Source organism: Girardinichthys multiradiatus, chromosome 3 (assembly GCF_021462225.1).
Source record: "Girardinichthys multiradiatus isolate DD_20200921_A chromosome 3, DD_fGirMul_XY1, whole genome shotgun sequence".
NCBI classification, from domain to species: domain Eukaryota; kingdom Metazoa; phylum Chordata; class Actinopteri; order Cyprinodontiformes; family Goodeidae; genus Girardinichthys; species Girardinichthys multiradiatus.
Window position 1 is genome coordinate 46,397,181 of NC_061796.1, and position 26,490 is coordinate 46,423,670.

Here is a 26,490-nt window from a genome sequence, read left to right on the forward strand (position 1 = left end):
AGGAAGTCAGAAAACCTGGAGAGAAGCAATACATGCTTGGTGAGAACATGATCCTGGGCCAGGATTCACACCAGGACCTTTTCACTGCCTGGGGATCTGTTTATAATCTTTTTAAAAATCAAACTTTAAAGAACTTGTGAAATATTAGACCAGCTAATTATTTAATATGGTCATTACTATATGAATTATTTGTGTTTGTTTGTAAAGAGGCTTGATGTCACTTTTATTGTAATTTGGGTTTTTACCCGTGATGACATAATTTTTCCATTTAGTTAAAAATAGATATGATGATTATGTTGCTTCTGAACTATTCCTTCTCACACCAGCACTGCCATTTGAAGATTTAGTCACTTGGTACCCCTCAAACATTATACACATTATATATTAATATAAGATTATAATGAAAACATCTGCTTTACTTGACAAGAACAGAGACACATATGTTATCTAGAGCTTGACTACTTTATTAGAGTTTCACCTGCATCAACAGTTTGTCATCCTGATGCCTGCAACATGTCCACCATATTCTGCTCCTGTCCAGCCTGAAACCACTGAACTGAGGAAGTCAATGACATTACTAGACTGACACAGAGAACCAGTTGAGGAAGAGGTGAATAATACCAAAGAACTAGTAACATTATTCAATAAACACAGAGGGAAGCAGAAGAAATGAATCAGAAAGAGAATATTTCAAAAGGTTCATTCTTTATTCAAAATGACAGAGAGGAAGAGCTTTCTTTACAGAAGAAGAACAAAATTAAAATGACACAGTGGATTATTTGCTCGTTGCCAACAGGTGAACCAACAGTTTCTCTAACTTTAAATGTCTGCTGTTGATTTATTTTTATAGAAAAAGTTAAGAGAAAATATGATTTTTGCTTTGTGGAGGATCTTGTTTTTAATCTTATGAAAAGTCTGAAGATTAAAATAAGATTACAGAGATATAAACAGACAGACAAAAATAAAAGATATCTGCAAAAAACTGTAAAAAATCAACTTTACATTAGTTCTAAAAAAGTCACACAAGAAACTGAATAATACAAAAAGAACAAAATTAGAAAACAGTCAATGAGAAAAGAAACATTTCTGCACTTAGACCAAGAAGTGGAAATAAAACTAGTGATAGGGCCCTCTGTCAGGGAAAGCTGTAAAGTTCTTCCTAAAGCTCTGCTTTCATGGAGAGGGAAGGAATATTAGAAATATGGAGAAATCATAAAGTTTCCAACAGAAAGGAAATAAAATCATGCTTTTATAACTGTTCTTAATATTCAGACATTGATGATTCAAACATGTGCAACACAAAGAGAAGAGATACAGTGTTAATTAATCTGATTTTATCAGGACGTCACGCTCACAGATAAACCGGTTCAGAAACGTATTCTCTACTCGGTCCCAGTTCTCACTGTAATTCTTCTGAGGGATCAGCAGAGCATATGGACCTGGAGTACCATAAATCCCATTAATCCAGTACCTTTGAAAGGAAACACAAATATTATTAAAGTAATCCATCAGTTTCAGCAACTAAATACAAATTAAAATTAAAAATGACAAAATGTTCATAAAAATGAGAGCAGCACCCTGATTCTGACTGAGCTTCTGCAGAGTTGCAGGTTGAAATCCTGAGACTAACTCAGCCTCAGCTTCTAACTAGTGAACAAGTTTAGCAGAATAAATCCACTCTAGCAATTAAATAATAAAACATAGAAATATTTTGTGAGTTGGATATTTTAACTTAATTCGTAGCTTTTTAGCAGGATTATTGAACGCAGCTCAGTCATATTGTAATAAAATGATAAACTGTAAAGGAAGCATTTTTCATACAACTTAAACTTCAGTTCACTGCTTATTTTATTTACTGAGAATATTTCATAACCTTCGTGGTTTTGTTACATTCAGCAAAATAAACTCTGCAAAGGGAGTGGTCATGCTTTGCATTAATTAGTACTGATTCATTTCTCTCCACTGTTACCAAGTTCATGTTGCACTGGTGCATAAACGGCACAGTTGTTTGGTTTCTTAAGTTAAAATACATAAAGATGCTTTTCTTTGGCAATGTTCACACTGTAAATAAATAAACTATATTTATTGCTCTAAAATCTGCCCTAAGAGCAAAACTTCATCAGCAGAACACAAATAGAAGGAATACAAAAATAAAACTAAAGGAAATTAGCAACAGTATAAATCTACATGATGTTCACCAAATAACCTGTTTTTAGTTGCTCTATGAAGTTTAAATATGCAACGCTGATCGAAAAGTGTTTGAAGATGATGAACATGAAATAAGGAGATTCCAGGATTTTTCTCTTACTTCAGAGTATCAATGCGTCCATCAACCCAGGTCCAGTTACTGTTAACTTCTCGTAACCCCAACCAGTATCCATGGCAGGTGTCATAGTAGTAACTGGAGCGATTACTTACAAATTTCTGTAAATCATTAAAACAATCACCTCTACATGTCAGTATGTGATGTCATTTGGAAACTTAAAGTTGTGATGTTGGTGTGAGAGCTCACCTGTTCTTCCAGACTGTCAATAACAACCAGATCTGCACCTTTGGTTCTGCAATACTGTCGACTTTGTTCCCAAGTCTTCCATGGAGAGGATTCATAGTTAAACAGGTAGCAGCTTTTCTTCAACATAATCCAACCATCCAGACAGGGCTTACACTCTGTGTTAATAAAACGTAATTAAGTTGATATTAAATAATATGATTTTTCTCTCACAAAACAAAGCAAAACATCTGGAGTTCACAAGTTTGTCTCTGCTTAGCCTCTCAGCACATTGATCAATTCATCATCAATCAAATATAGGCTGTGTCTCACCTGAGTCAAATAATTATGTCATTATCTGGACTCTGTAGGTTGAATCTGTAATTCATCCCTTCGATATACTGTAGGTGAGTTGGACCAGGGACACATCTAAAAGTGGCAGGTCACCAGCCTTCAAGGACGAGTTTGAGGCCCTGCCGCAGAGCCTATGTGCAAACAATCTATACTATGGGGAATCCACCAAGAGAGTTTTGGTGTCATTTCAAAATGCAAGAAATATGAACAAAGTGAGAGATAATCTGGGGTCTTCAACCCTGGGGTGCTTAGCATCCTTCATAGTCCAGTTTATGTTCTAAAGATAATACTCAGCAACCCAACTGGACCAGAGATAACATTTTTACTCCTCTACTCTCCACCTACCTTATGAGCCACCTGAGCAGAAAGCACAGAATAGGAACAGGTTGAGTAATTAACAAGATTATTTACAAAGAAATAAAATGGGTCCAACAGCAACATTCTTAAACCAAATCACAGGTTGTAGACTTCAGTCAAGTGAACTTAACCCTGATCCTTCAGCTGGTTGGAGATGTTAATCATGTCATACTTTACAATACTGCAGTTCCCTTGTTTATAATCTGGGTACTTCTTAAAAATAAAACCTTCTGCTATTTGGTAGAAAGTCATCAGGCATATGGTTACATCATCATGGTAGAAAACTTACTTCTTTGGGGACAAAAGTCTTTCACTGGAAAGTTCTCAAATGTCAGGATGACCTCCAGAGTCCAGTTGAGGTTGTCTCTTTCTTTTCTCATCTCTGCAGTTTGATTCTCTAGGATTCTGGTCTTTTCCATCAGCTGCTTATTCTGCTCACTTAGGCTTCTCTTCTCCACCAGAGGTTGCTCAGTCTGGTTCTGTAGGACTTTGTTCTCCACCAGAAGTTGCTCAGTCTGGTTCTGTAGGACTTTGTTCTCCACCAGAAGTTGCTCGGTCTGATTTGTCAGGTTTCTGATTTCCAGAATCAAATGCTTATTTTCGTCTGCAAGGTCACTGATGGTTGTTTCCTGTTTCTTCATCACCGTGGTTACTATACAGGAAATAAGAAGACATATAAGTAATTTAATAAATTTATTTATAAAAGTTAATTTCCTGAATGTTTTTTTTTTCATAAATTTTGTACAAAATATTTAAAATAGTTTATTAAAATAAAATCTGTGGTTAAAGACCAACCTTTCTTATTCATCCACTATATAAATAGTATAAAATAAAAAGTAAACTCACTATTGACCAGGAGGACAACGCGCACCACCACCACCAGAAGAAAAAGTGTCCCCAAACACACCAGAGTGATGCAAGATTTCACCGCTGCTTGAACTTTTGTTTAGAGTAAGAACAGCGACCCACATCATTCACCACCATTGTGGACAGAGATAATAGAACCAATGTTAGAATATAATGGCCTTTCATTGTTTAGATTAATTTATTATTTAATGAGACAGTTTTACTCATGAATATGACATGAGAACTGCGAATTCAGCACCAGCAAGAGCAAGTAAGAATCATTCCAGAAAAAGTTTAAAATAATAAAGTTTTCCTTCATTTTTCCTTAACACAGTTATAGTGTGTGGACCAGCAGACAAGATGGAAATTAGGCTAAATATTTTTCATGCAAAGTTAAAACACAGTTGCCACAGTAAGCCTGGTTTAAAGATCTTCCTTACAGTTCTAGTAAATACTTTCTATTCTAGGGTTTTACCCATCAGGCAATAATTAGAGCAGGAATAAATAATCAAAGCTTGTCTGGAAGAGATGAAGCTGACAGTCTCTTCATCTTTGAATAAAACATGGCAGCAAGATGAAGGTTTAAGATTTATCTGAATCAATCACAAGACTTCTGGATCAATGTTCTTTGAACAGTTAAGACCAAAATAAAGATGTTTGACTGTAATACCCAGCACCATGCATGGAATAAACCAAAGTAAGCAGATCATCACAAACACCTCCAACCAGCTGTCAAACACGGTGGTGGAGGGATGATGATTTGGGCTTGTTTTGCAGCCATAATACCTGGGCGCTTTGCAGTCATTGAATTGATCAGGAACTTCTCTGTATACCAAAGTCTTCTGGAGTCCTAGGTGAAGCTTCAGCTGCTACAGATGATCCACTTGAACCTGTCTTTCAGTGTTTAACTCTTTCTCTCATAGACATACAGGGGTTGGACAATGAAACTGAAACACCTGTAATTTTAGTGTGGGAGGTTTCATGGCTAAATTGGACCAGCCTGGTAGCCAGTCTTCATTGATTGCACATTGCACCAGTAAGAGCAGAGTGTGAAGGTTCAATTAGCAGGGTAAGAGCACAGTTTTGCTCAAAATATTGAAATGCACACAATATTATGGGTGACATACCAGAGTTCAAAAGAGGACAAATTGTTGGTGCACGTCTTGCTGGCACATCTGTGACCAAGACAGCAACTCTTTGTGATGTATCAAGAGCCACGGTATCCAGGGTAATGTCAGAATACCACCAAGAAGGACGAACCACATCCAACAGGATTAACTGTGGACGTAAGAGGAAGCTGTCTGAAAAGGATGTTCAGGTGCTAACCCGGATTGTATCCAAAAAACATAAAACCACGGCTGCCCAAATCACGGCAGAATTAAATGTGCACCTCAACTCTCCTGTTTCCACCAGAACTGTCCGTCAGGAGCTCCACAGGATCAATATACACGGCCGGGCTGCTATAGCCAAACCTTTGGTCATTCATGCCAATGCCAAACGTTGGATTCCATCGTGCAAGGAGCGCAAATCTTGGGCTGTGGACAATGTGAAACATGTATTGTTCTCTGATGAGTCCACCTTTACTGTTTTCCCCACATCCGGGAGAGTTACGGTGTGGAGAAGCCCCAAAGAAGCGTACCGCCCAGACTGTTGCATGCCCAGAGTGAAGCATGGGGGTGGATCAGTGATGGTTTGGGCTGCCATATCATGGCATTCCTTTGGCCCAATACTTGTGCTAGATGGACGCGTCACTGCCAAGGACTACCGAACCATTCTTGAGGACCATGTGCATCCAATGGTTCAAACATTGTATCCTGAAGGAGGTGCCGTGTATCAGGATGACAATGCACCAATACACACAGCAAGACTGGTGAAAGATTGGTTTGATGAACATGAAAGTGAAGTTGAACATCTCCCATGGCCTGCACAGTCACCAGATCTAAATATTATTGAGCCACTTTGGGGTGTTTTGGAGGAGCGAGTCAGGAAACGTTTTCCTCCACCAGTATCACGTAGTGACCTGGCCACTATCCTGCAAGAAGAATGGCTTAAAATCCCTCTGACCACTGTGCAGGACTTGTATATGTCATTCCCAAGATGAATGGATGCTGTATTGGCCGCAAAAGGAGGCCCTACACCATACTAATAAATTATTGTGGTCTAAAACCAGGTGTTTCAGTTTCATTGTCCAACCCCTGTAGCTACTGACTGAACTTCTAGTGTTACTAACTCTATGTTCTCCATTTCATCCTCTAGGCTTAAAAACCAGCTCATAGTTAATCTGCTTAGCTGTCTTTCTCTCCTGGATGAAGCTTCTAAAGGAGCCACTACAGCCTTTAATGTTTTATTTTCCCATCACACAGAAAGGACTCCTGAATCAGTGCTTCTTTGTTCTCTTTGTGTCTCTGCTCTGTTCTCTCAAACCTCCAGTCGGTTGTGGCAGATGGCCGCTCACACTGAGCCTGGTTCTGGTTCTCCTGGAGGTTTCTTCCTGTTAAAAGGGAGTTTTTCCTCTCCACTGTCGCTACATGCTCATCCAGGAGGAGTGAATGCTGCAAGTCACTGACTGGATGCAATCTGCTGGGTTTCCTTAGAAAACCTTTTAAGCAACATGAATAAAAAACTGAATTTGACAGCATTTTTTCACTGCATTGTAGTCTTTATTTTTCGGTTTTTTTCTGAAAGTAGTTAAACATGTAATTCAGTGGAGGGAGGAGGAACACATGCAGCAAATCTCAGCGGGCCGGGACTTGAACCCGGGACAGTTGTGTCGAGGACTAAGGAACCCGTACATGGGTCGCGTGCTCTACTGCTGCACCACAAGCTGCGCCCAAACTGGAATGTATGTATTTATGTGTATGATTGGATTGAATTGACTTTGTAAAATGCCTTGAGACAACGTGTTTTGAATTGGTGCTATATAAATAAACTCAATGGAACATTATCAACCATAAATTATTTTGGTTTATCTCCAGCTTATGCAATAAAAGTCATGATAATTTCCTTTGTCTGTGGGCTCAAAAAGAGCCTCATTAATAGAGTAGCATCAGTGTAACTAATTAGACTTATGCTTAATTTTCTTGTTAGAACAGAATGTTGCACATTTCAGATTTAGAAAACTTACTTGTTGCAGTAGAGACACGTTCTTCAGGTTTTTCTCCAGGATTAGTCGTCATGTCTGCTTTTTCCTCTGTGTGAAACAAAAGAATAGCTTTGAATGTCTGCATACCTTCATCTTGTTCAGGAACGACTACTTTTAGGCTTTTAATGAATCGCTTGTTCTGTTCGTACAATGACTGAACACCATATATTGTAAAAGATATTAACTTTACAGGTTTGAGTGAACTCTAATCCAGAGGTTGCTGCAGGTTCTACATTTGTTATTTAAGTTGAAAAAAAAGCCAAGGTCTCTTAACGTCTTGTAATAAGCTTGGATTCACTGCAGCCATTAGGAGGAAACTGATCCAACACCCGTGTCAATATTTTTGAAGTTTAGGAAAAGCACATTTGAATAAGAATGTCTTTAGCTGTTTTTTAAAATGGACCAAGAGCCCAAAATAATTTGCCTTTTTAATAAGGCAAACTACTGTTTTTGTAAAAAAAAATCCTGCAATTACATTAGCGTTATCTTTTTAAATGTACTAAATGTAGCCATTTCTGTGTTGTAATATGCATCTAAGTTTTGGTGAAACGATAAAGGGACCGATTAGACCGTAGATCTTCTTGTATTCTTGCAAATAAGCAGATTGGGATAAAAGCAGGAAGGTCAGTCAGTTATTTTCTATACTTCTTCCATAGTGGGTCATGAAGCATGGAGAAATTATCCTTTGCATTTAACCCATCCCTTAGGGAGCAGTGGGCTGCCATAAAGCATTCAAGGGTCATCTATGACGTATTTTATGGGGTGCTGCTTGTAAAATTACTCATTCAAAAACCGACAGCAATATTTTGAGTTATTTAGCCTCTCATAAGAGAAAAACTGGGGTGTCATAATAAGGAACCAGGCGAATCTGGTCCGAGCAACAATTATAGAGGCTGGGTTACAGTTTAACGGGTTTATTGATAAACAGGAAATGCACAAACAACTTAGGTAAGAGACTAGGTCAGGAAAAACAAGAGAAACAGAACTGCGGCTGCTGGTCTGATTACAACTCAGGTGAGTTAACAATCTGACGCCTCCTTCAGGGTTCCAGCTACTTAAGAAGGGTCGTCCTGATGAGTCCTGATGATCTTCAGCTCGGCTGCACCTGCCTGTCTCACCCTGCAGGAGGTGGTGAGAGAAAACCAGACACACAACAACACAACCTGTGCTCAGCCCCGTGGCATGACAAGGGGTTCATTTTAGAAAGTCAGAATTTCACCATGTCACTCATACATTTAGAAATGTCACAGAACTAAACCTTTAGTACGTAAGCTAAATATATAAAATATAAATAAATAGTTTGCAAATTGAATATTTTGATTGTAAATTAAAAATTTAGCTCAGACCTAAATATTCAGTTTGGAATTGTAACCTTAATATTTAGCAACAAACTAAATGTTTGGAAGCATTTTGTTCAGAACTAAATATTTAACTTGCTAATTAAAAATATTTAGTATTTAGTTTGGAACTGTAACATTTAAAAATGTATGAATAACATGGTGAAGAAATAACAGAAATCAACCCCCATTTTTTTTAACTTCTGACAGGCTAAATAATTTCAAATATTACTGTAAATGTTTGACTGTGTAACTTTACGAACAGCAACCCAGATTATTGGGACATTAGTCACAGAGTCTTTAAGTGTTGCTTCAGAGCTCACTTCGGTTTCTGATTTTCTACTGAATAAAACAGTTAAAATAACAGTGAATTAAATGATTTTTATTTTATTAGTTAAAAAATTATAATCATGATAAAATCTAAGTGAACCATTTTTTCAGGTCTTGGGTTTTGGTTCATCTGGTTCTCACCATTAATTAATTTGTTCAGTTTTTAGTCTCACAAAGTGGTTTTTGCATCAGTGTCCTTACTTCTGATAGAGATCAAACTGCTGAGGTCTAAAGGAAAGAACCTCCACTGGTCATCTCTTCTCTGTCCCTCTCAGAATGATGCCGTCCAGTTTTATTTTCACAGAGAAGCGTATTTTTCATGGATATTTTTCAGATGGAGGAAAGGATTATGGAGCCTAAACAGAAACTGTTGCCTCTAAGGTTTAAACTTGTTTCCAAAAGCAACTAAACTTTCTCACTGATCATCCTCACTAATTTACAATATCTGTACATTCATATACATACATTTAGTAAAAAAAGATTTTCCCCACAAATCAGAGCCTGACATGAAACTTATTGAGGCATTTACAGTTTTAGGGATTTTTCAGTTCATCCATGGATTTAACCTTACAAAGACCTACAGCTTTATGCTGTCAAACATAAAACTTCAAGATACCAATTAATCTAACAGTCAAGCTTTTGGACTGTGGGAGGAAGCTGGAGTACCCGGTGAGAACCCATGCATGCACAGGGAGAACATGCTAATTTCATGCAGAAAGACCCCCGGCCGGGAATCGAACCCAGCAAGGCAACAGTGCTACCAACTGCACCACCGTACAACTATTTCAATTCATTCTTTTATCATTTTTCACAGGTATTCTTGCACATTGCAGTGGTCGTTTAGAAAACATTTAAAAAGTAATTATTAACCAAGAAAACCCAAATAATTCAGTTTTCTTGTTTTTATGTGTTATCACATTTTCTACTTTACCTTTTTGAAACACCAGCGGGTTTTCATAAATCTCTCCTGGAGAGGCGTCCACATCTGCTCCTGAAATTATAGCAAGCATTGAATAAATAATGACAATTTTTTACCAACTTTATAAATAATGTTGTCTCATCAGCCAGTTAATATAGCGCTACCTGTTGATTTTTTATTATTTAAAGTTTTTAAATATATTATTTCTGTTAATTTCACAAAGACAATTTATTTAGAAAAAAGGTATAATGGCCTTTAAAATAATTACAAAATATTTTAATGCATTATATAACATAACTAGAACTAGTAAAAATGAACAAGTAACCAACTAATAATGTAACAATACGAGGATATAATATTTTTCTGCCAAGTTATTTAGAGTAGAGCTGCATCACGTTGGGATCATAACACAGGAACATTAGAATGAACGGCTGTGCTTGATAGTTCATTAGAGATGCATTATATTTATTACATTTTGGCCTTTTTGTAACAAAGCTAGAAAACAGTTTTCCAACAGAGCTTCTTACCTTTTCTGGTTTTCTGGACAGAGTTTTCATAAATACAACCTGAAGTGAGTTCCATAGCCATCGTTAAATGTTGGAAAACAGAAGCTGCTGCAGACACTTTTAAAGCAACGACTGAACAAAACATCATGTTTGTTCTTCAGGAAGAAGAAGCAGAAGGTTCCTCTTCCTCATCACGCACACATCACACACACACGTTTGACTTCTGCATGGTTCCTCTGTGGAAAACAGGAGCAAGAGAAGACCACACATTTTTTTATGCTTAAGTTTAAAATTGTTCATCAAAAAATGTGAATGAAATGATAAATAGGTTAAATTAAAAGCACAAAGTGTCATACCCAGCCAGTGACTGAGTTTTGGGTTTGTGTTTTTGTTTATTATACCTGGTCTGGATTTCTGTTCACCTTCAGTTCTGTGTCTTCCCTTGTTAACTGGTTTCCCTCCCTCTGTCTCCCAGTAGTGTCACCCACACCTGTTCTGTGTTTTCTTGATTACCTGGTCTTGTTGTTCATTGGTCCTCACTGCATTCCTGTTTGTATTTAAGTTCCTTAGTTGCCTTAGTTCCCGACTGGATCCATGTGTTGTTGACGTCATTGATATCCTTGTCGTTGATAGCCTGTGTTGCACCTTGTTATGCCTGGTTACTCCCAGTTCTGGTCTTGCTCTGTTTCTGGATACACCTGGTTTCCTGGTTAGTGTGGAAATATTAAAACTCTTATCTTCATTCATCGTGCTCCTGGCCTCTTCTCTGCACTTTGGTCCACAAACCCAGAATAGGACAAAAAGTGGTTTGCTGGGTATCAATGTAATATTAATTTTGGGCTTTTAATTCATCTTAATCTCTTTTAACCAGGGTGGAATAACATAAAACATGCAACTAAAATGAAGAACTGGCTGCACAAATTTAAATCTGTTTTTTTTTTCTCTCTCTCACCACACATGAAACTGGAAGATAAAGGAACACCAGTTCCTTTGTCCACAGAGAAACCAGGTGTTATTTTATCATGCACTGAGAGGGTGCCAACCAAGAAAGAAGCTCCTGCTCAGAAATCAACTTCTAAACATTTGAATGATATTTGTCCTCATGGACAACCAAAATGCTTCCTGGAGAAATGTTTTACCATGAGTTGAAATAAAGATTGAGAAGCTTGGTCACAATTACATAAAGCATGTTTGGAGTAAAGGGTAACACGGGAGTGGATTTTCTCTCCTGTCCCATCCCAATCCCAGGCTAGCATTAAAAAAAACCTGTCCCGTCCCACTCCTGGTAAATTGACTCCCACTCCTGTGCCACTCCCATTTTTGTTTTCTTCATTTAGTCTTTTGGTAATTTCTTTAAAGGAGCAGTTAAGTCCCTTTTTTTTAGCTGTAGTAAAGGTTAGTTAAAGTAAAAAGAATAATAATGAAGAAATAATAAAATATCAAACAAGGAAGCAGACCATGCCTTGAATAAACAAAATGTACATAGTTGTATTTTACTCATTTATGAAGTGATTGTTTCCTTTGAACAATGACATTACTTTTATGTTTCAAGTTGCTGAAACAAAAGAAAAATGCACCTAGTAAGAGAACTGTACTTGTTGAACAAAAGGACAAAAAGGCATTACCTTCACAATTAAGAAACTGTATCTCAATGGTTCACAGCCCTGGTCCTCCCTGCAAGTTTTTAGATGTTTGTCTGCTCCAGAACACCTGATTCAAATTCTGACATGACCTCCTATACAGGCATCAAGAATGGAGGGTCAAACTGGACAAAATTAATACAATAAAATCATCTTTAAATAAATAAATGTTGTGAATGTCCCATAAGTGTAACATTAAATGTGCCATTAAATTAAAAAGGTACCATTTATTTATTTAATACATCATTAAAAAACAATAAATGTACCATTATATCATGAAATGGACTATTATGCAATTAAATCTGCCAATGAATAATTAAGTATAATTTTAAAGATGACATGACGTAATTAGTGGTACACTTAATATTTAATGATGTATTAAAATAAATTTTACATTTAATGGTACTTTCAATTTTTTCTATTTCACAACATATTTATTTAATATCTTCCCTTGAAGAAAACTTTCTACGGAGCCCGAGATGGGGCATGGGGGAATTATTCCTTTTGCGTTTACTCACAATACTTTTTGCGTTATCTCGCAATACTTTGTGGGAGACCCGTTTTTGAGATTTATTGAGTTTATCTTGAATTCTGCCTTAAATAAAAGGATCTTCATTCACACTTAAAGACAGTTATTATCCACAAGCTGTCAAACTACTGAACTCTGGACAATAATGCTGCACGAAACCACATCTGTGACACTTTATTTGCTTATTACTGCTGCATGATGTGCTTTTTTTGCGCACCACCTTTGTTTTTATTGTGATTTGAACGGTTCTTCTTATCCTAAACATTTGTTCACATTGTTGACTGCGTGTTAACCTGCATATGATAAATAAACCATATCAGTACTGTTTGTGCGGTGAGCAGTTTGTCATCTGTGCTGCTGTTCCAAAATGCACCGCTTTCTCAAGGTGATTAACAACTTTTGCAAGCAAACGCAAAAGGATTGCGTGGGAACGCAAAAAGAAAATAATTCCCCCATGTCGCCGTTGGACTCTATAACCTCAGCACCTCCGAGCAAAACCTGTCCACCCTCCCGCAAGCGGCACCACTGGACCAAATCAGTAAGGAAACAACAAATCAAAGTTCTGATCTGTGGAAAGGATCAGTTATCAAAGTGACCAGGCTTACCAAACTTACCAGACCTGGAATAACTCCCCTCCGGTGGACCAGCACCTGCAACAAACTGTAAGATACCTCATACTGCAAAATCCCCATTGTCATCATCCTCTACTTACCTGTTACCCTTCCATGCAGCCGAGAGGTTCCAGTCCCAGATCCCACCTCCATCGGACCTGTGAACAAATAAACACGTCAAACTTCATTTTTTTTCTAAGTGTTTTCTGCATGTGGGTCAGATTGGCAACTAAAATGACAAATAGGTTGTGTAAAGAGGAAGTGTAAAGATCTCTCTGCTTTTTGTTTTTGTCTATATTGTTGTAAATATTATTGTTGGACCCCAATATGAATATCTGTAGTTTTACTTCAGATAATGGGGATCTTATGAAAATGAAATAAGATTAAAAAAAAATAAACTGCAGATGAAAACTGATTACTGTGTTCATCTATGAACGTGTGTTCATTTAAGCCTCACTTCCTTCAATATCCACAGTGAAGCTAATGTTAGCTTAGCTAAATTCCAAATCTAATATTAATTACCATAATTTTAGAGCACATGTCTACTGCTGTCAAAACACATCCATGACTTATTAAACTGTAAATTATTTAATGACAGTCCAGGGAGAAGTAGCAACCAGCTCAGCTTCACCGTAACAGCTCAGCCGATCTAAATGATAGCGACCGCGTATCCAAAAAGATGACACAATCACCCCACCCAACACGCTGCAACCCCTCTGCACCACCATCTAGCTGCCCCTCCACCAACCCCCTGAACATGACTGCCAGCGGAGCAGCAAACCGCCAACCTCCCCAACCACCTGGACGACACCATCAACCCCAGTCCACCCGGGACCTTTTCACTGCAAAGCAATCTTCTTTAAATCTTTTTTAAAAATCTCAGTTTAATCAACGTGTGACATATCACAACAGCTAATTATTTAATATAAACTGTTTTACACAAAAAGCCTTGAGGTCACTTTTGTTGTAATTTGGGTTTTTACCCATGATGACATGATTTTTTTCAATTTAGTTAAATATAGATACGATGGAAGTTTATTATGTTCCCTACAGAAAGTGGGAAAACTTCTTCTGAACTTTTCCTTCTCATACCAGCACTGGCATTTGCAGGTTGGTCAGTTGGTACCCTATAAAAATGTAACATTATGTATTATGTATTATTCAGACTCTAACCTTGAAAACTGGCTCAGAGTTTATCTGTTCTTTCTTTCTAGGTGAAACGACTAAAGGAGCTACATCCATTAACATTTACTTTTCCTTCCCATAGAAAGTACTCCTGGATCAGTGCTTCTTTGTTCTCTTTGTGTCTCTGCTCTGTTCTCTCTAACCCCCAGTCGGTCGTGGCAGATGGCCGCTCACACTGAGCCTGGTTCTGCTGGAGGTTTCTTCCTGTTAAAAGGGAGTTTTTCCTCTCCACTGTCGCTACATGCATGCTCAGTATGAGGGATTGCTGCAAAGTCAACACCAGTGACTGTCCACTGTCTCTACATGCTCATCCAGGAGGAGTGAATGCTACAAGTCACTGACTGGATGCAATCTGCTGGGTTTCCTTAGACAGAAAAACGTTTTATCCAATTTGAATAAATAACTGAATCTGACTGCACTGTTCAATGGTTACGATTAATTGGAATGTATGAACCTGACTTTGTGAAGTGCATTGAGACAACATGTGTTGTGAATTGGCGCTTTATAAATAAAACTGAATTGAATTGAATGTATTGATAAAACTTTATTAATAAAACATCTGCTTTATTTGACAAGAACAGAGACACATATGTTATCTAGAGCTTGACTACTTTATTAGAGTTTCACCTGCCTCAACAGTTTGTCATCCTGATGCCTGCAACATGTCCACCATATTCTGCTCCTGTCCAGCCTGAAACCACTGAACTGAGGAAGTCAAAGACATTACTAGACTGACACAGAGAACCAGTTGAGGAAGATGTGAATAATACCAAAGAACTAGTAACATTATTCAATAAACACAGAGGGAAGCAGAAGAAATGAATCAGAAAGAGAATATTTCAAAAGGTTCATTCTTTATTCAAAATGACAGAGAGGAAGAGCTTTCTTTACAGAGGAAGAACAAAATTAAAGTGATACAGTGGATTATTTGCTCGTTGCCAACAGGTGAACCAACAGTTTCTCTAACTTTAAATGTCTGCTGTTGGTTTATTTTTATAGAAAAAGTTAAGAGAAAATATGATTTTTGCTTTGTGGAGGATCTTGTTTTTAATCTTATGAAAAGTCTGAAGATTAAAATAAGATTACAGAGATGTCAACAGACAGACAAAATAAAAGCTGTAAAAATTCAACTTAACATTAGTTCTAAAAAAAATAACACAGGAAACTGAATAATACAGAAAGACCAAAGAATAAAATTAGAAAACAGTCGATGACTAAAGAAACATTTCTGCACTCAGACCAAGAAGTGGAAATAAAACTACATGTGTAAAAATAAATGTTAAGATGTTTGACCATGCTGGACAATGACCTCTAAGACACAGTGACCCTGAGGTTTTTAAACACATCAGAGCTGATCCAACGCTGTGGATATTGGATCGGCTAAAGTGAAGATGGATCTGCTTTGGATCGGCTGGAGGAATGTCAGAGAAAATGTGTGACATCATCTTGATCTGTGCGGTTCTGAACAAAGTCGGATTTAATTTGATGTTCTGAAGCGTGATGAACTGATCTGGGTCTGAAGGACCTGAAGGATCTAATCTATGATAAATTTTGCACAATAATCTGCATCAGTTTTGGATAAACAAGGACCGATGTGACACTGGTTAAACTACATCAACCTCCAGCAATGCTGCCCTGTTTCTCATGACATTCACTCAATGCTTCCAGTTACTGTCAGATGCTGCAGCAACTGCCTGAAAACACTGTCAGCCCACTGTCCACTGGTGATGCCACCATGGGATGCCAGCTCAGATAAAATCATTTATATTCTCATCGTTGGTCTGCATGAAAAGAAAATGACATGCAGATCAGAGCATTCCATCCAGCTGCTGATCTGTTTCTGACACTGAGCTTAACATCATGAACAAATTCACTTAAAACTATTTGAGATAATTCTGTATTTACAGTTATTGGCAGTGATAGGGCCCTCTGTCAGGGAAAGCTGTAAAGTTCTTCCTAAAGCTCTGCTTTCATGGAGAGGGAAGGAATATTAGAAATATGGAGAAATCATAAAGTTTCCAACAGAAAGGAAATAAAATCATGTTTTTATAACTGTTCTTAATATTCATACATTGATAATTCAAACATGTGCAACACAAAGAGAAGAGATACAGTGTTAATTAATCTGATCTTATCAGGACGTCACGCTCACAGATAAACCGGTTCTCAAACTTATTCTCTACTCGGTCCCAGTTCTCACTGTAATTCTTCTGAGGGATCAGCAGAGCATATGGACCTGGAGTACCATAAATCCCATTAATCCAGTACCTTTGAAAGGAAACACAAATATTATTAAAGTAATCCATCAGTTTCAGCAACTAAATACAAATTAAAATTAAAAATGACAAAATGTTCATAAAAATGAGAGCAGCACCCTGATTCTGACTGAGCTTCTGCAGAGTTGCAGGTTGAAATCCTGAGACTAACTCAGCCTCAGCTTCTAACTAGTGAACAAGTTTAGCAGAATAAATCCACTCTAGCAATTAAATAATAAAACATAGAAATATTTTGTGAGTTGGATATTTAACTTAATTCGTAGCTTTTTAGCAGGATTATTGAACGCAGCTCAGTCATATTGTAATAAAATGATAAACTGTAAAGGAAGCATTTTTCATACAACTTAAACTTCAGTTCACTGCTTATTTTATTTACTGAGAATATTTCATAACCTTCGTGGTTTTGTTACATTCAGCAAAATAAACTCTGCAAAGGGAGTGGTCATGCTTTGCATTAATTAGTACTGATTCATTTCTCTCCACTGTTACCAAGTTCATGTTGCACTGGTGCATAAACGGCACAGTTGTTTGGTTTCTTAAGTTAAAATACATAAAGATGCTTTTCTTTGGCAATGTTCACACTGTAAATAAATAAACTATATTTATTGCTCTAAAATCTGCCCTAAGAGCAAAACTTCATCAGCAGAACACAGATAGAAGGAATACAAAAATAAAACTAAAGGAAATTAGCAACAGTATAAATCTACATGATGTTCACCAAATAACCTGTTTTTAGTTGCTCTATGAAGTTTAAATATGCAACGCTGATCGAAAAGTGTTTGAAGATGATGAACATGAAATAAGAAGATTCCAGGATTTTTCTCTTACTTCAGAGTATCAATGCGTCCATCAACCCAGGTCCAGTTACTGTTAACTTCTCGTAACCCCAACCAGTATCCATGGTAGGTGTCATAGTAGTAACTGGAGCGATTACTTAAAAATTTCTGTAAATCATTAAAACAATCACCTCTACATGTCAGTATGTGATGTCATTTGGAAACTTAAAGTTGTGATGTTGGTGTGAGAGCTCACCTGTTCTTCCAGACTGTCAATAACAACCAGATCTGCACCTTTGGTTCTGCAATACTGTCGACTTTGTTCCCAAGTCTTCCATGGAGAGGATTCATAGTTAAACAGGTAGCAGCTTTTCTTCAACATAATCCAACCATCCAGACAGGGCTTACACTCTGTGTTAATAAAACGTAATTAAGATGATATTAAATAATATGATTTTTCTCTCACAAAACAAAGCAAAACATCTGGAGTTCACAGGTTTGTCTCTGCTTAGCCTCTCAGCACATTGATCAATTCATCATCAATCAAATATAGGCTGTGTCTCACCTGAGTCAAATAATTATGTCATTATCTGGACTCTGTAGGTTGAATCTGTAATTCATCCCTTTGATATACTGTAGGTGAGTTGGACCAGGGACACATCTAAAAGTGGCAGGTCACCAGCCTTCAAGGACGAGTTTGAGGCCCTGCCGCAGAACCTATGTGCAAGCAATCTATACTATGGGGAATCCACCAAGAGGGTTTTGGTGTCATTTCAAAATGCAAGAAATATGAACAAAGTGAGAGATAATCTGGGGTCTCCAACCCTGGGGTGCTTAGCATCCTTCATAGTCCAGTTTATGTTCTAAAGATAATACTCAGCAACCCAACTGGACCAGAGATAACATTTTTACTCCTCTACTCTCCACCTACCTTATGAGCCACCTGAGCAGAAAGCACAGAATAGGAACAGGTTGAGTAATTAACAAGATTATTTACAAAGAAATAAAATGGGTCCAACAGCAACATTCTTAAACCAAATCACAGGTTGTAGACTTCAGTCAAGTGAACTTAACCCTGATCCTTCAGCTGGTTGGAGATGTTAATCATGTCATACTTTACAATACTGCAGTTCCCTTGTTTATAATCTGGGTACTTCTTAAAAATAAAACCTTCTGCTATTTGGTAGAAAGTCATCAGGTATATGGTTACATCATCATGGTAGAAAACTTACTTCTTTGGGGACAAAAGTCTTTCACTGGAAAGTTCTCAAATGTCAGGATGACCTCCAGAGTCCAGTTGAGGTTGTCTCTTTCTTTTCTCATCTCTGCAGTTTGATTCTCTAGGATTCTGGTCTTTTCCATCAGCTGCTTATTCTGCTCACTTAGGCTTCTCTTCTCCACCAGAAGTTGCTCGGTCTGGTTCTGTAGGACTTTGTTCTCCAGCAGAAGTTGCTCGGTCTGATTTGTCAGGTTTCTGTTTCCCAGAATCAAATGCTTATTTTCGTCTGCAAGGTCACTGATGGTTGTTTCCTGTTTCTTCATCACCATGGTTACTATACAGGAAATAAGAAAACATATAAGCAATTTAACAAATTTATGCTGCTGGTGTTGTAAGAAAAAATTTCAATTTCCTCAATGGTTTCTTTTTTTTTACAAATTTTGGACCAAATCTTAAGTTTTCACTGGATTTTCTTTGACAAAATAACTTTGAAACAAAAATCTGTGGTAAGAGTCCAACATTTCTTAAATAAGCCACTACATAAATAGTTAATTGAGAAGTTTGATAAAAAAGTAAACTCACTATTGACCAGGAGGACAACGAGCACCACCACCACCACCAGAAGAAAAAGTGTCCCCAAACACACCAGAGTGATGCGAGATTTCACCGCTGCTTGAACTTCTGTTTAGAGTAAGAACAGCGACCCACATCATTCACCACCATTGTGGACAGAGATAATAGAACCAATGTTAGAATATAATGGCCTTTCATTGTTTAGATTAATTTATAATTTAATGAGACAGTTTTACTCATGAATATGACATGAGAACTGCAAATTCAGCACCAGAAAGAGCAAGTAAGAATCATTCCAGAAAAAGCTTAAAATAATAAAGTTTTCCTTCATTTTTCCTTAACACAGTTATAGTGTGTGGACCAGCAGACAAGATGGAAATTAGACTAAATATTTTTCATACAAAGTTAAAACACAGTTGCCACAGTAAGCCTGGTTTAAAGATCTTCCTTACAGTTCTAGTAAATACTTTCTATTCTAGGGTTTTACCCATCAGGCAATAATTAGAGCAGGAATAAATAATCAAAGCTCGTCTGGAAGAGATGAAGCTGACAGTCTCTTCATCTTTGAATAAAACATGGCAGCAAGATGAAGGTTTGATAAGATTTTTCTGAATCAATCACAAGACTTCTGGATCAATGTTCTTTGAACAGTTAAGACCAAAATAAAGATGTTTGACTGTAATACCCAGCACCATGCATGGAATAAACCAAAGTAAGCAGATCAGCACAAAGCAGATTGTATGAACTGGACCTTAAGTGTGCTATCTTTATGTTATTCTACAATTCTGCAATATTTGTCCTAAAACAGTCTTAATACTGCCCTCTGTGTGTTAAATGGTGGCTACTGCAGTTAAATTTTCCTATTGGTTCAAACGGTACAGCTTGGTACCGTCTATGTTATAGCCTTCAGTTCCAGTATAAAACCATCTCACTCAGACACACGTCCCCATTCTGTCCTCCACAGCCTCAGCAGCGCCACCTTCAGGCATCACTGAGTCAGAGCCTTGAGCCAGCAGCTCCAACTAATGAGGCTCAGGCCCGCTGGGTTTCACAAAGCCTCTCTTAATCTCCAATGACGAGGGGGGTGAAAAATCCTCCATCTAAAAATATCTATCAGTGGTGAAACTACCAGCATCGCTCTCCATGTTTCAGCATGTGAGATTAAGCTAGCTGCCACTTTCCCTCGTCTTCAGGACCACACCCCCTTTAACCCCCTCCACTCATCCCCACACTTTGTACCGCCCACTTTGGTGGCATTTTTCAAAATTTGTCTGGATGCGTAGTTATTCTTTTACATCGGGTTTAGTTCTACTTTAATATCAATGAATTCTGGGTCATTCTTCTTTATTCAACTTTGCATCAATGTTTGCCTGACCCAGTTTGGACCAATGTGAAGCTTCAGCTGCTTCACATTAAACTCCAGAAGACTTTGGTATACAGAGAAGTTCCAGATTAATTCAATGACTGCAAAGCACCCAGGTATTATTGCTGCAAAACAAGCCCAAATCATCATCCCTCCACCACCGTGTTTGACAGCTGGTAGGAGGTGTTTGTGCTGTTCTGCTTACTTTGGTTTATTCCATGCATGGTGCTGGGTATTACAGTCAAACATCTCTATTTTGGTCTTAACTGTTCAAAGAACATTGATCCAGAAGTCTTGTGATTGATTCAGATAAAACTTATCAAACCTTCATCTTGTGCAAAGTTGAATAAAGAAGAATGACCCAGAATTCATCGACATTAAAGTAGAACTAAACCCGATGTAAAAGAATAACTACGCATCCAGACAAATTTTGAAAAATGCCACCAAAGTGGGCGGTACAAAGTGTGGGGATGAGTGGAGGGGGTTAAAGGGGGTGTGGTCCTGAAGACGAGGGAAAGTGGCAGCTAGCTTAATCTCACATGCTGAAACATGGAGAGCGATGCTGGTAGTTTCACCACTGATAGATATTTTTAGATGGAGGATTTTTCACCCCCCTCGTCATTGGAGATTAAGAGAGGCTTTGTGAAACCCAGCGGGCCTGAGCCTCATTAGTTGGAGCCGCTGGCTCAAGGCTCTGACTCAGTGATGCCTGAAGGTGGCGCTGCTGAGGCTGTGGAGGACAGAATGGGGACGTGTGTCTGAGTGAGATGGTTTTATACTGGAACTGAAGGCTATAACATAGACGGTATCAAGCTGTACCGTTTGAACCAATAGGAAAATTTAACTGCAGTAGCCACCATTTAACACACAGAGGGCAGTATTAAGACTGTTTTAGGAAAAATATTGCACAATTGTAGAATAACATAAAGATAGCACACTTAAGGTCCAGTTCATACAGTTTATCTGCAAAAAAGTTGATTTAGTGTTTAGTTTCACTTTAATATTAGACACTGGCAGTTACACAAAAATTACTACAGAGTTGTTGCTGCTAAAGTCTGTATCTCCAGATGTTTACTTATTGGGTGCACTTAGTTTTTCACTTAAAACTTTTCCATTTTAGCTTCCTCTCTGTTTAATAAATAACTTCAGTGTTTAATCTTCTCTGTGGTTTTGGACGAATGAAGTTTAAATAACTTGAGAAACTGTTAGATACCAGATCAGTTTCATTATCATCTGTCCTGATTTGTAAAACCTTAGAGAGAAGGTGTACTTTCTTTTTACCTGGTTTTAAATTCATTGTTTGATATTTTACATGTGTCACTAACTTACTTGGTGCAGTTGCCACAGGCTCTTCAGGTTTCCCTGCAGGTTGGGTTTCCAGATCGTCTTTTTCCTCTGAATTGTAGAAATCAGAACATTTGTAAAGTTATTAAAGATAAATAAATAATAAATGCAACAAAGATTTCACCAGTCTATGAAGGTTTCCCTGGTCCCTATAAGTGTTCCATATGTAATGTTTTTATTGACTGCATCAGTAATATCAGGTATAAATTGCTTTAGTTTCTCCCCAGTAAACAAGATGTAAATAAATGAAATACTGTCAAACGACTGGAGTCTGACTCCTGTGATCAACTGTAAGCATATTTATGATCTGCATTCAGATTGTATCTCAGACTGTAATTAAGCACATTTAAACCAAAGTGGTTCATTGATGCGTTTTTTACAGTGTCACAATCAAAAACAGTCTTAATGAACTGTGGGCGTACTCTGCTGTTGGTCAGAAATGTTTAAATAAATCTTTAAAACCTACTTGGTCCTGCAGTCACAGCATCCTGTTTCTTCACTTCAGAATAAATGCTCAGTTCATCCTTTGGCTCTAAAAGCAGAATGAGGGTCTGATGAGTGGCAGCTTATGTAATGAAGTCATAACCATAACTTTCTTTGTTAGTCGGCTCAAACAAGAACCTCATTAATAGTGTAGCATCAGTGTTATTAATTAGACTTCATTTTCTCGTTGTTAGAACAGAATGTTGCACATTTCACTGATTTACAAAACTTGTTACAGTAGAGGCACATTCTTCACGTTTTTCTCCAGAGTTAGATGTTTGCTTTTTACTCTGTGTGAATTAAATAATAGCATTAAAAAGTCTAAATACCCTCATCTTGTCCAGGAATAACATTTTTAAAGATTTTTTTGCAGAACGTTTGGCCTTCATTTTTATTTCTTTTAAAAGTATATTCATTCTCTTGTATATTTTATTAAAACGTAGGCAGAGAGGAAGTGGGTTGGGAAGAGGGGGAAGACAGGCAGCACGGGGCTCTGGGGTCAGAGTTCGTAGCCCCCGCACCAGGGTCGTGCCCTCTACCGTTATGCCACAAGCCACGCCCAGGAATGACTAAACAACATATATCATAAAATATATTCTTGTCTTAACTGCAAAATTTTGAATTCACTCAAGTCCACAGAGGTTGCTGCAGGTTCTATGTTTGTTATTTAATTTGAAAAAAGCCAAGGCTGATCAACTTCTTGTAAAGAGCCTGAATCCACTGCAGCCATTGAGTGGAAACTGCTCCAACACCAGTGTCACTTCCACCAGTGAAGTCAGTTTTACCTCATCATGGACTGAGAAGGTGCAGACAAAGAAAAATGCTCCTTCCCAAAACCTTATCCTTCAAAATGACTAGGTCGTTAATATTTAGTTTGCAGCTGCATGGATGCACATTTCTGGAGAAAGATTTCATGGTCAGACGAGACAAAGATTGAGCCTTTTGGCCACAATACCAAGAAGTATGCTTGGAGAAGGAGAGCTGACGCTTTTAAAAATACATAGAGAATACCAGCTGTCAAGCATGGTGGTGGCACCATCATGCTGCTTAACTGACAAGTAAATGAATAAGAACCTAAATAAGTTAATAAGAAAGTAAATAAGCAGGTAAGTGACGTTTTTACGTCACCCATCACAGATAAAACTCACAAAGTGCTTGAAAAAAAGAAGAGAAACATTAAAGCATGATTAAAAGACAAAGAGATAATTAAATTGTAAAATAATTAAAACCTAATAAAATAATGTTTAAAAAGAATAAGGTCTTCAGCCACTTCTTAAATGAGTCCAGATCCTCAAGAAAATCTAGAACCAAATAAAGCCCGTTCTATAGTCGAGGTCCAGCTTCTAGACAGAGCGATTTCCTGAACTTCTATACCAGGTTGTTGGGACCACGAGTTGATCTGGGTTTCAGGACCTGAGCGCTACGACCTCAGCTCTATCAAAAATCTGTAATCTGTGCTTAAAAGCTGAATGTGTGCCAGGAAACCAACAGATTTAAAGGAAATCTACAAATTCTGTCAGAAGAGAGCTTGGATTTTTAATCTGTGTAGATTAACTCTCTTAAACCCAAAGTTATGTTCGGGCCACATGGATTTAGTTTTGCTTTAATGGCTGAAGAATTATTCAGAAAGATGCAGTGAAGGACGACAAGGCCATGGTTCTTGACCGGAAAAGGGTGGCTTGTCCTCTTCAGGTTGGAGGGGAGTTCCTGCCTCAAGTCGAGGAGTTCAAGTATCTCGGGGTCTTGTTCACGAGTGAGGGGAGAATGGAGCGCGAGATCGACAGACGGATCGGTGCGGCTGCCACAATAACAGAGGATGCTGTGCCGGTCCGTTGTGGTGAAGAGAGAGCTGAGTCAAAAAGCGAAGCTCTCGATTTACCGGTCGGTCTACGTTCCTACCCTCACCTATGGCCATGAACTTTGGGTCATGACTGAAAGAACGAGATCCCGGATACAAGCGGCAGAAATGAGCTTCCTCTGTAGGGTGGCCGGGCACTCCCTTAGAGATAGGGTGAGGAGCTCGGCCATCCGGGAGGGGCTCTGAGTAGAGCCGCTGCTCCTCCACATCGAGAGGAGCCAGTTGAGGTGGCTCGGGCATCTATACCGGATGCCTCCTGGAAGCCTTCCTCGGGAGGTGTTCCAGGCACGTCCCACTGGGAGGAGGCCCAGGACACGCTGGAGGGACTATGACTCTCGGTTGGCCTGGGAACGCCTTGGGCTCCCCCTGGAGGAGCTGGAGGAGGTGTCTGCTAAGTCTGCTGCCCCTGCGACCCGGTTCCTGATAAAGCGGAAGACAACAAGTACGAGTACGAGCAGTGAGGGAGCATGTCTCTGTGTCTTCCAAGACCACTGAAACTTTCAGTATCTGGCATTTATTTAGTATCACTGTGTGTTTCAGGACCTGAGCGCTCCGACCTCAGCTCTATCGGAAATCTGTAATCTGTGCTTAAAAGTTGCGTGCGTGCCAGGAAACCAACAGATTTAAAGGAAATCTGAAAAACATTCTGTGTGAAGAGAGCTTGGATTTTTAATCTGTGTAGATTAACTCGCTGAAACCCAAAGTTATGTTCAGGCCACATGGATTTACTTTTGCTTTAATGGCTGAAGAATTATTCAGAAAGATGCAGTGAGGGAGCATGTCTCTGTGTCTTCCAAGACCACTGAAACTTTCAGTATCTGGCATTTATTTAGTATCACTGTGTGTTTTTGACTGTCCAATAACTGTTTAAATTACAATAGAGGAAACTTTTGCCAAATCCCGTCTCTGCTGACAGGATGCAAACAAGAGGGTTAAGAGAAAATTCTTAAGACATTTAAACCCAGCTCTGTTTGTTACTCATCAACAAGAAACCTTTAAAGTATACCCAGCATTTCTAGTTTAGCATTAGGCTCTGAGTTAAACTGGAGAAAGCCTGGAGTCACTTACCTTGTTCAGTCAGAGCCTTATTTTTGAAGACCAAAGATGAATAACTGATTTCCTCCTCCATTCTTAAAACTTACAGTATGTCCTGCAACAACGTTGCTGCTTCAATGCAGAAAATGAAATCAATTTCAACTGATGCAGAAATGTAAAGGTTGTTGGGGAACAAACAAGTTCCTCTTTATGTAGGTGTTTAGAGAAGAACAGGCCAAACTGTGAGAAGAATTAATCATTATAGACAAATAATATTTGTTTATTTGTTCTTGGAAATGTGAGACTTTCTGTGCAGAAACGGAGTCAGAATTCAATCTTTTGGATATTTCAGTGTTTATTCTTAAGGCCCAACAACTTTTAATATTTGTTTTTTACTGATCAGAGCAGTTTTAGGCCACAAAGTTTGTTTCTTGCCAACAAAGTTTTCTAACTTCCAAAGTAACAAAGATGAAGTTATACTTTTATGAGTTATGTTCAGTTTAAGATTTAGGATATGTATTTACCCACGATGGACTGGAGACCTGTCGCCTCTAGATAGCTGGAGATAGGCACCAGCTCCCCTGTGTGGTGTTGAAATAATTATATGACAAAAAATAATATCATTAATATGTGGAAATCCAAGAAATAAAAGAAGTTAAAAAATCAAATAAATCTTGTTATATTGCTGTTGGCAAAGAGTGGCATCTCCATGAAGACCATTAGAAACTATCTACACGCCAGCCGGTTGTTTGGGAGGCATGCAGGGAAAAAGTTTCTTCTTCTTCTACCACCACAAACATAAAAATGTGAAGTTTGCTTAATGCTGCTGGGACTTCAACTGGAACTATTCAGGTGGTCTGACATGAAACGAATCACCTCTTTTTTACTGTTGAGTATGGGGGAGGATCTGTGATGCTGCGGGACTATTTCTCTGCCAACATAATTGGGAGAGTTATTAGACATCATGGAATAATGAACTCCTTAAAATACCATCCATCTATTGTCTATACCCACCTGTCCTTGCAGGGTTGCCAAGGACAGCGAAAAAGAGGAAAAAGACATTTTCATTTATTTAGTTTGGTGAACTTTGATAGAAGTGGTTTGAATACTTTTCACATTCATCTTGAGTGTTTTATGAACTATTAACAGAATTGTCATCTTGCCTTAGAGTTGCATTTGGGTGGTTGCTATGCAGACTGAGCAGGAACTTGTGTGCAGGAGTTCTGGGAAGCAGGCTGTTCACACCCCAGTCAATCTTTGTGTCCTTGAATGCCAGATGTGGACGTGTGCTGTATCGGTATCTGGACAGAACCAGTTTT

At 38.2% G+C, this 26,490-nt stretch overlaps 2 protein-coding genes and 1 long non-coding RNA gene across 4 annotated transcripts in view; 1 reads left to right on the forward strand and 2 right to left on the reverse strand.

Annotated features, from left to right (window-relative positions):
- Positions 1 to 25,301, reverse strand: part of LOC124865551 (C-type lectin domain family 4 member F-like) — a 99,281-nt gene extending 73,980 nt beyond the window's left edge. Inside the window, exons 1-5 of the mRNA XM_047360736.1 lie at positions 25,205 to 25,301; positions 22,262 to 22,327; positions 21,781 to 21,846; positions 19,098 to 19,196; positions 18,698 to 18,849 (exon numbers count right to left, since the gene is read on the reverse strand). Coding sequence (XP_047216692.1) covers positions 18,698 to 18,849; positions 19,098 to 19,196; positions 21,781 to 21,846; positions 22,262 to 22,327; positions 25,205 to 25,265 — 444 coding nt within the window. The 5' untranslated portion in view covers positions 25,266 to 25,301. The remainder of the gene's footprint in view (positions 1 to 18,697; positions 18,850 to 19,097; positions 19,197 to 21,780; positions 21,847 to 22,261; positions 22,328 to 25,204) is intronic.
- Positions 689 to 10,488, reverse strand: LOC124865553 (C-type lectin domain family 10 member A-like). Of its 2 annotated transcripts, XM_047360737.1 has the most exons (8): positions 10,301 to 10,488; positions 9,786 to 9,845; positions 7,170 to 7,235; positions 4,046 to 4,141; positions 3,489 to 3,851; positions 2,513 to 2,667; positions 2,309 to 2,424; positions 689 to 1,471 (listed from the first exon to the last, which is right to left on the reverse strand). In XM_047360737.1, the coding sequence occupies exons 1-8, from the start codon at positions 10,425 to 10,427 to the stop codon at positions 1,324 to 1,326; spliced, it is 1,131 nt and encodes a 376-aa protein (XP_047216693.1). In that variant the 5' UTR covers positions 10,428 to 10,488; the 3' UTR covers positions 689 to 1,323. The 2 variants fall into 2 exon arrangements, with proteins under 2 accessions (XP_047216693.1, XP_047216694.1); XM_047360738.1 differs by lacking the exon at positions 4,046 to 4,141 and having other exon boundaries at positions 10,301 to 10,487.
- On the forward strand, positions 12,974 to 13,246 carry LOC124865556. Its single transcript, XR_007037631.1, has 2 exons — positions 12,974 to 13,110; positions 13,180 to 13,246. It is a non-coding gene; the product is annotated as an uncharacterized LOC124865556 (long non-coding RNA).
- Positions 25,302 to 26,490: the final 1,189 nt, after the last annotated feature.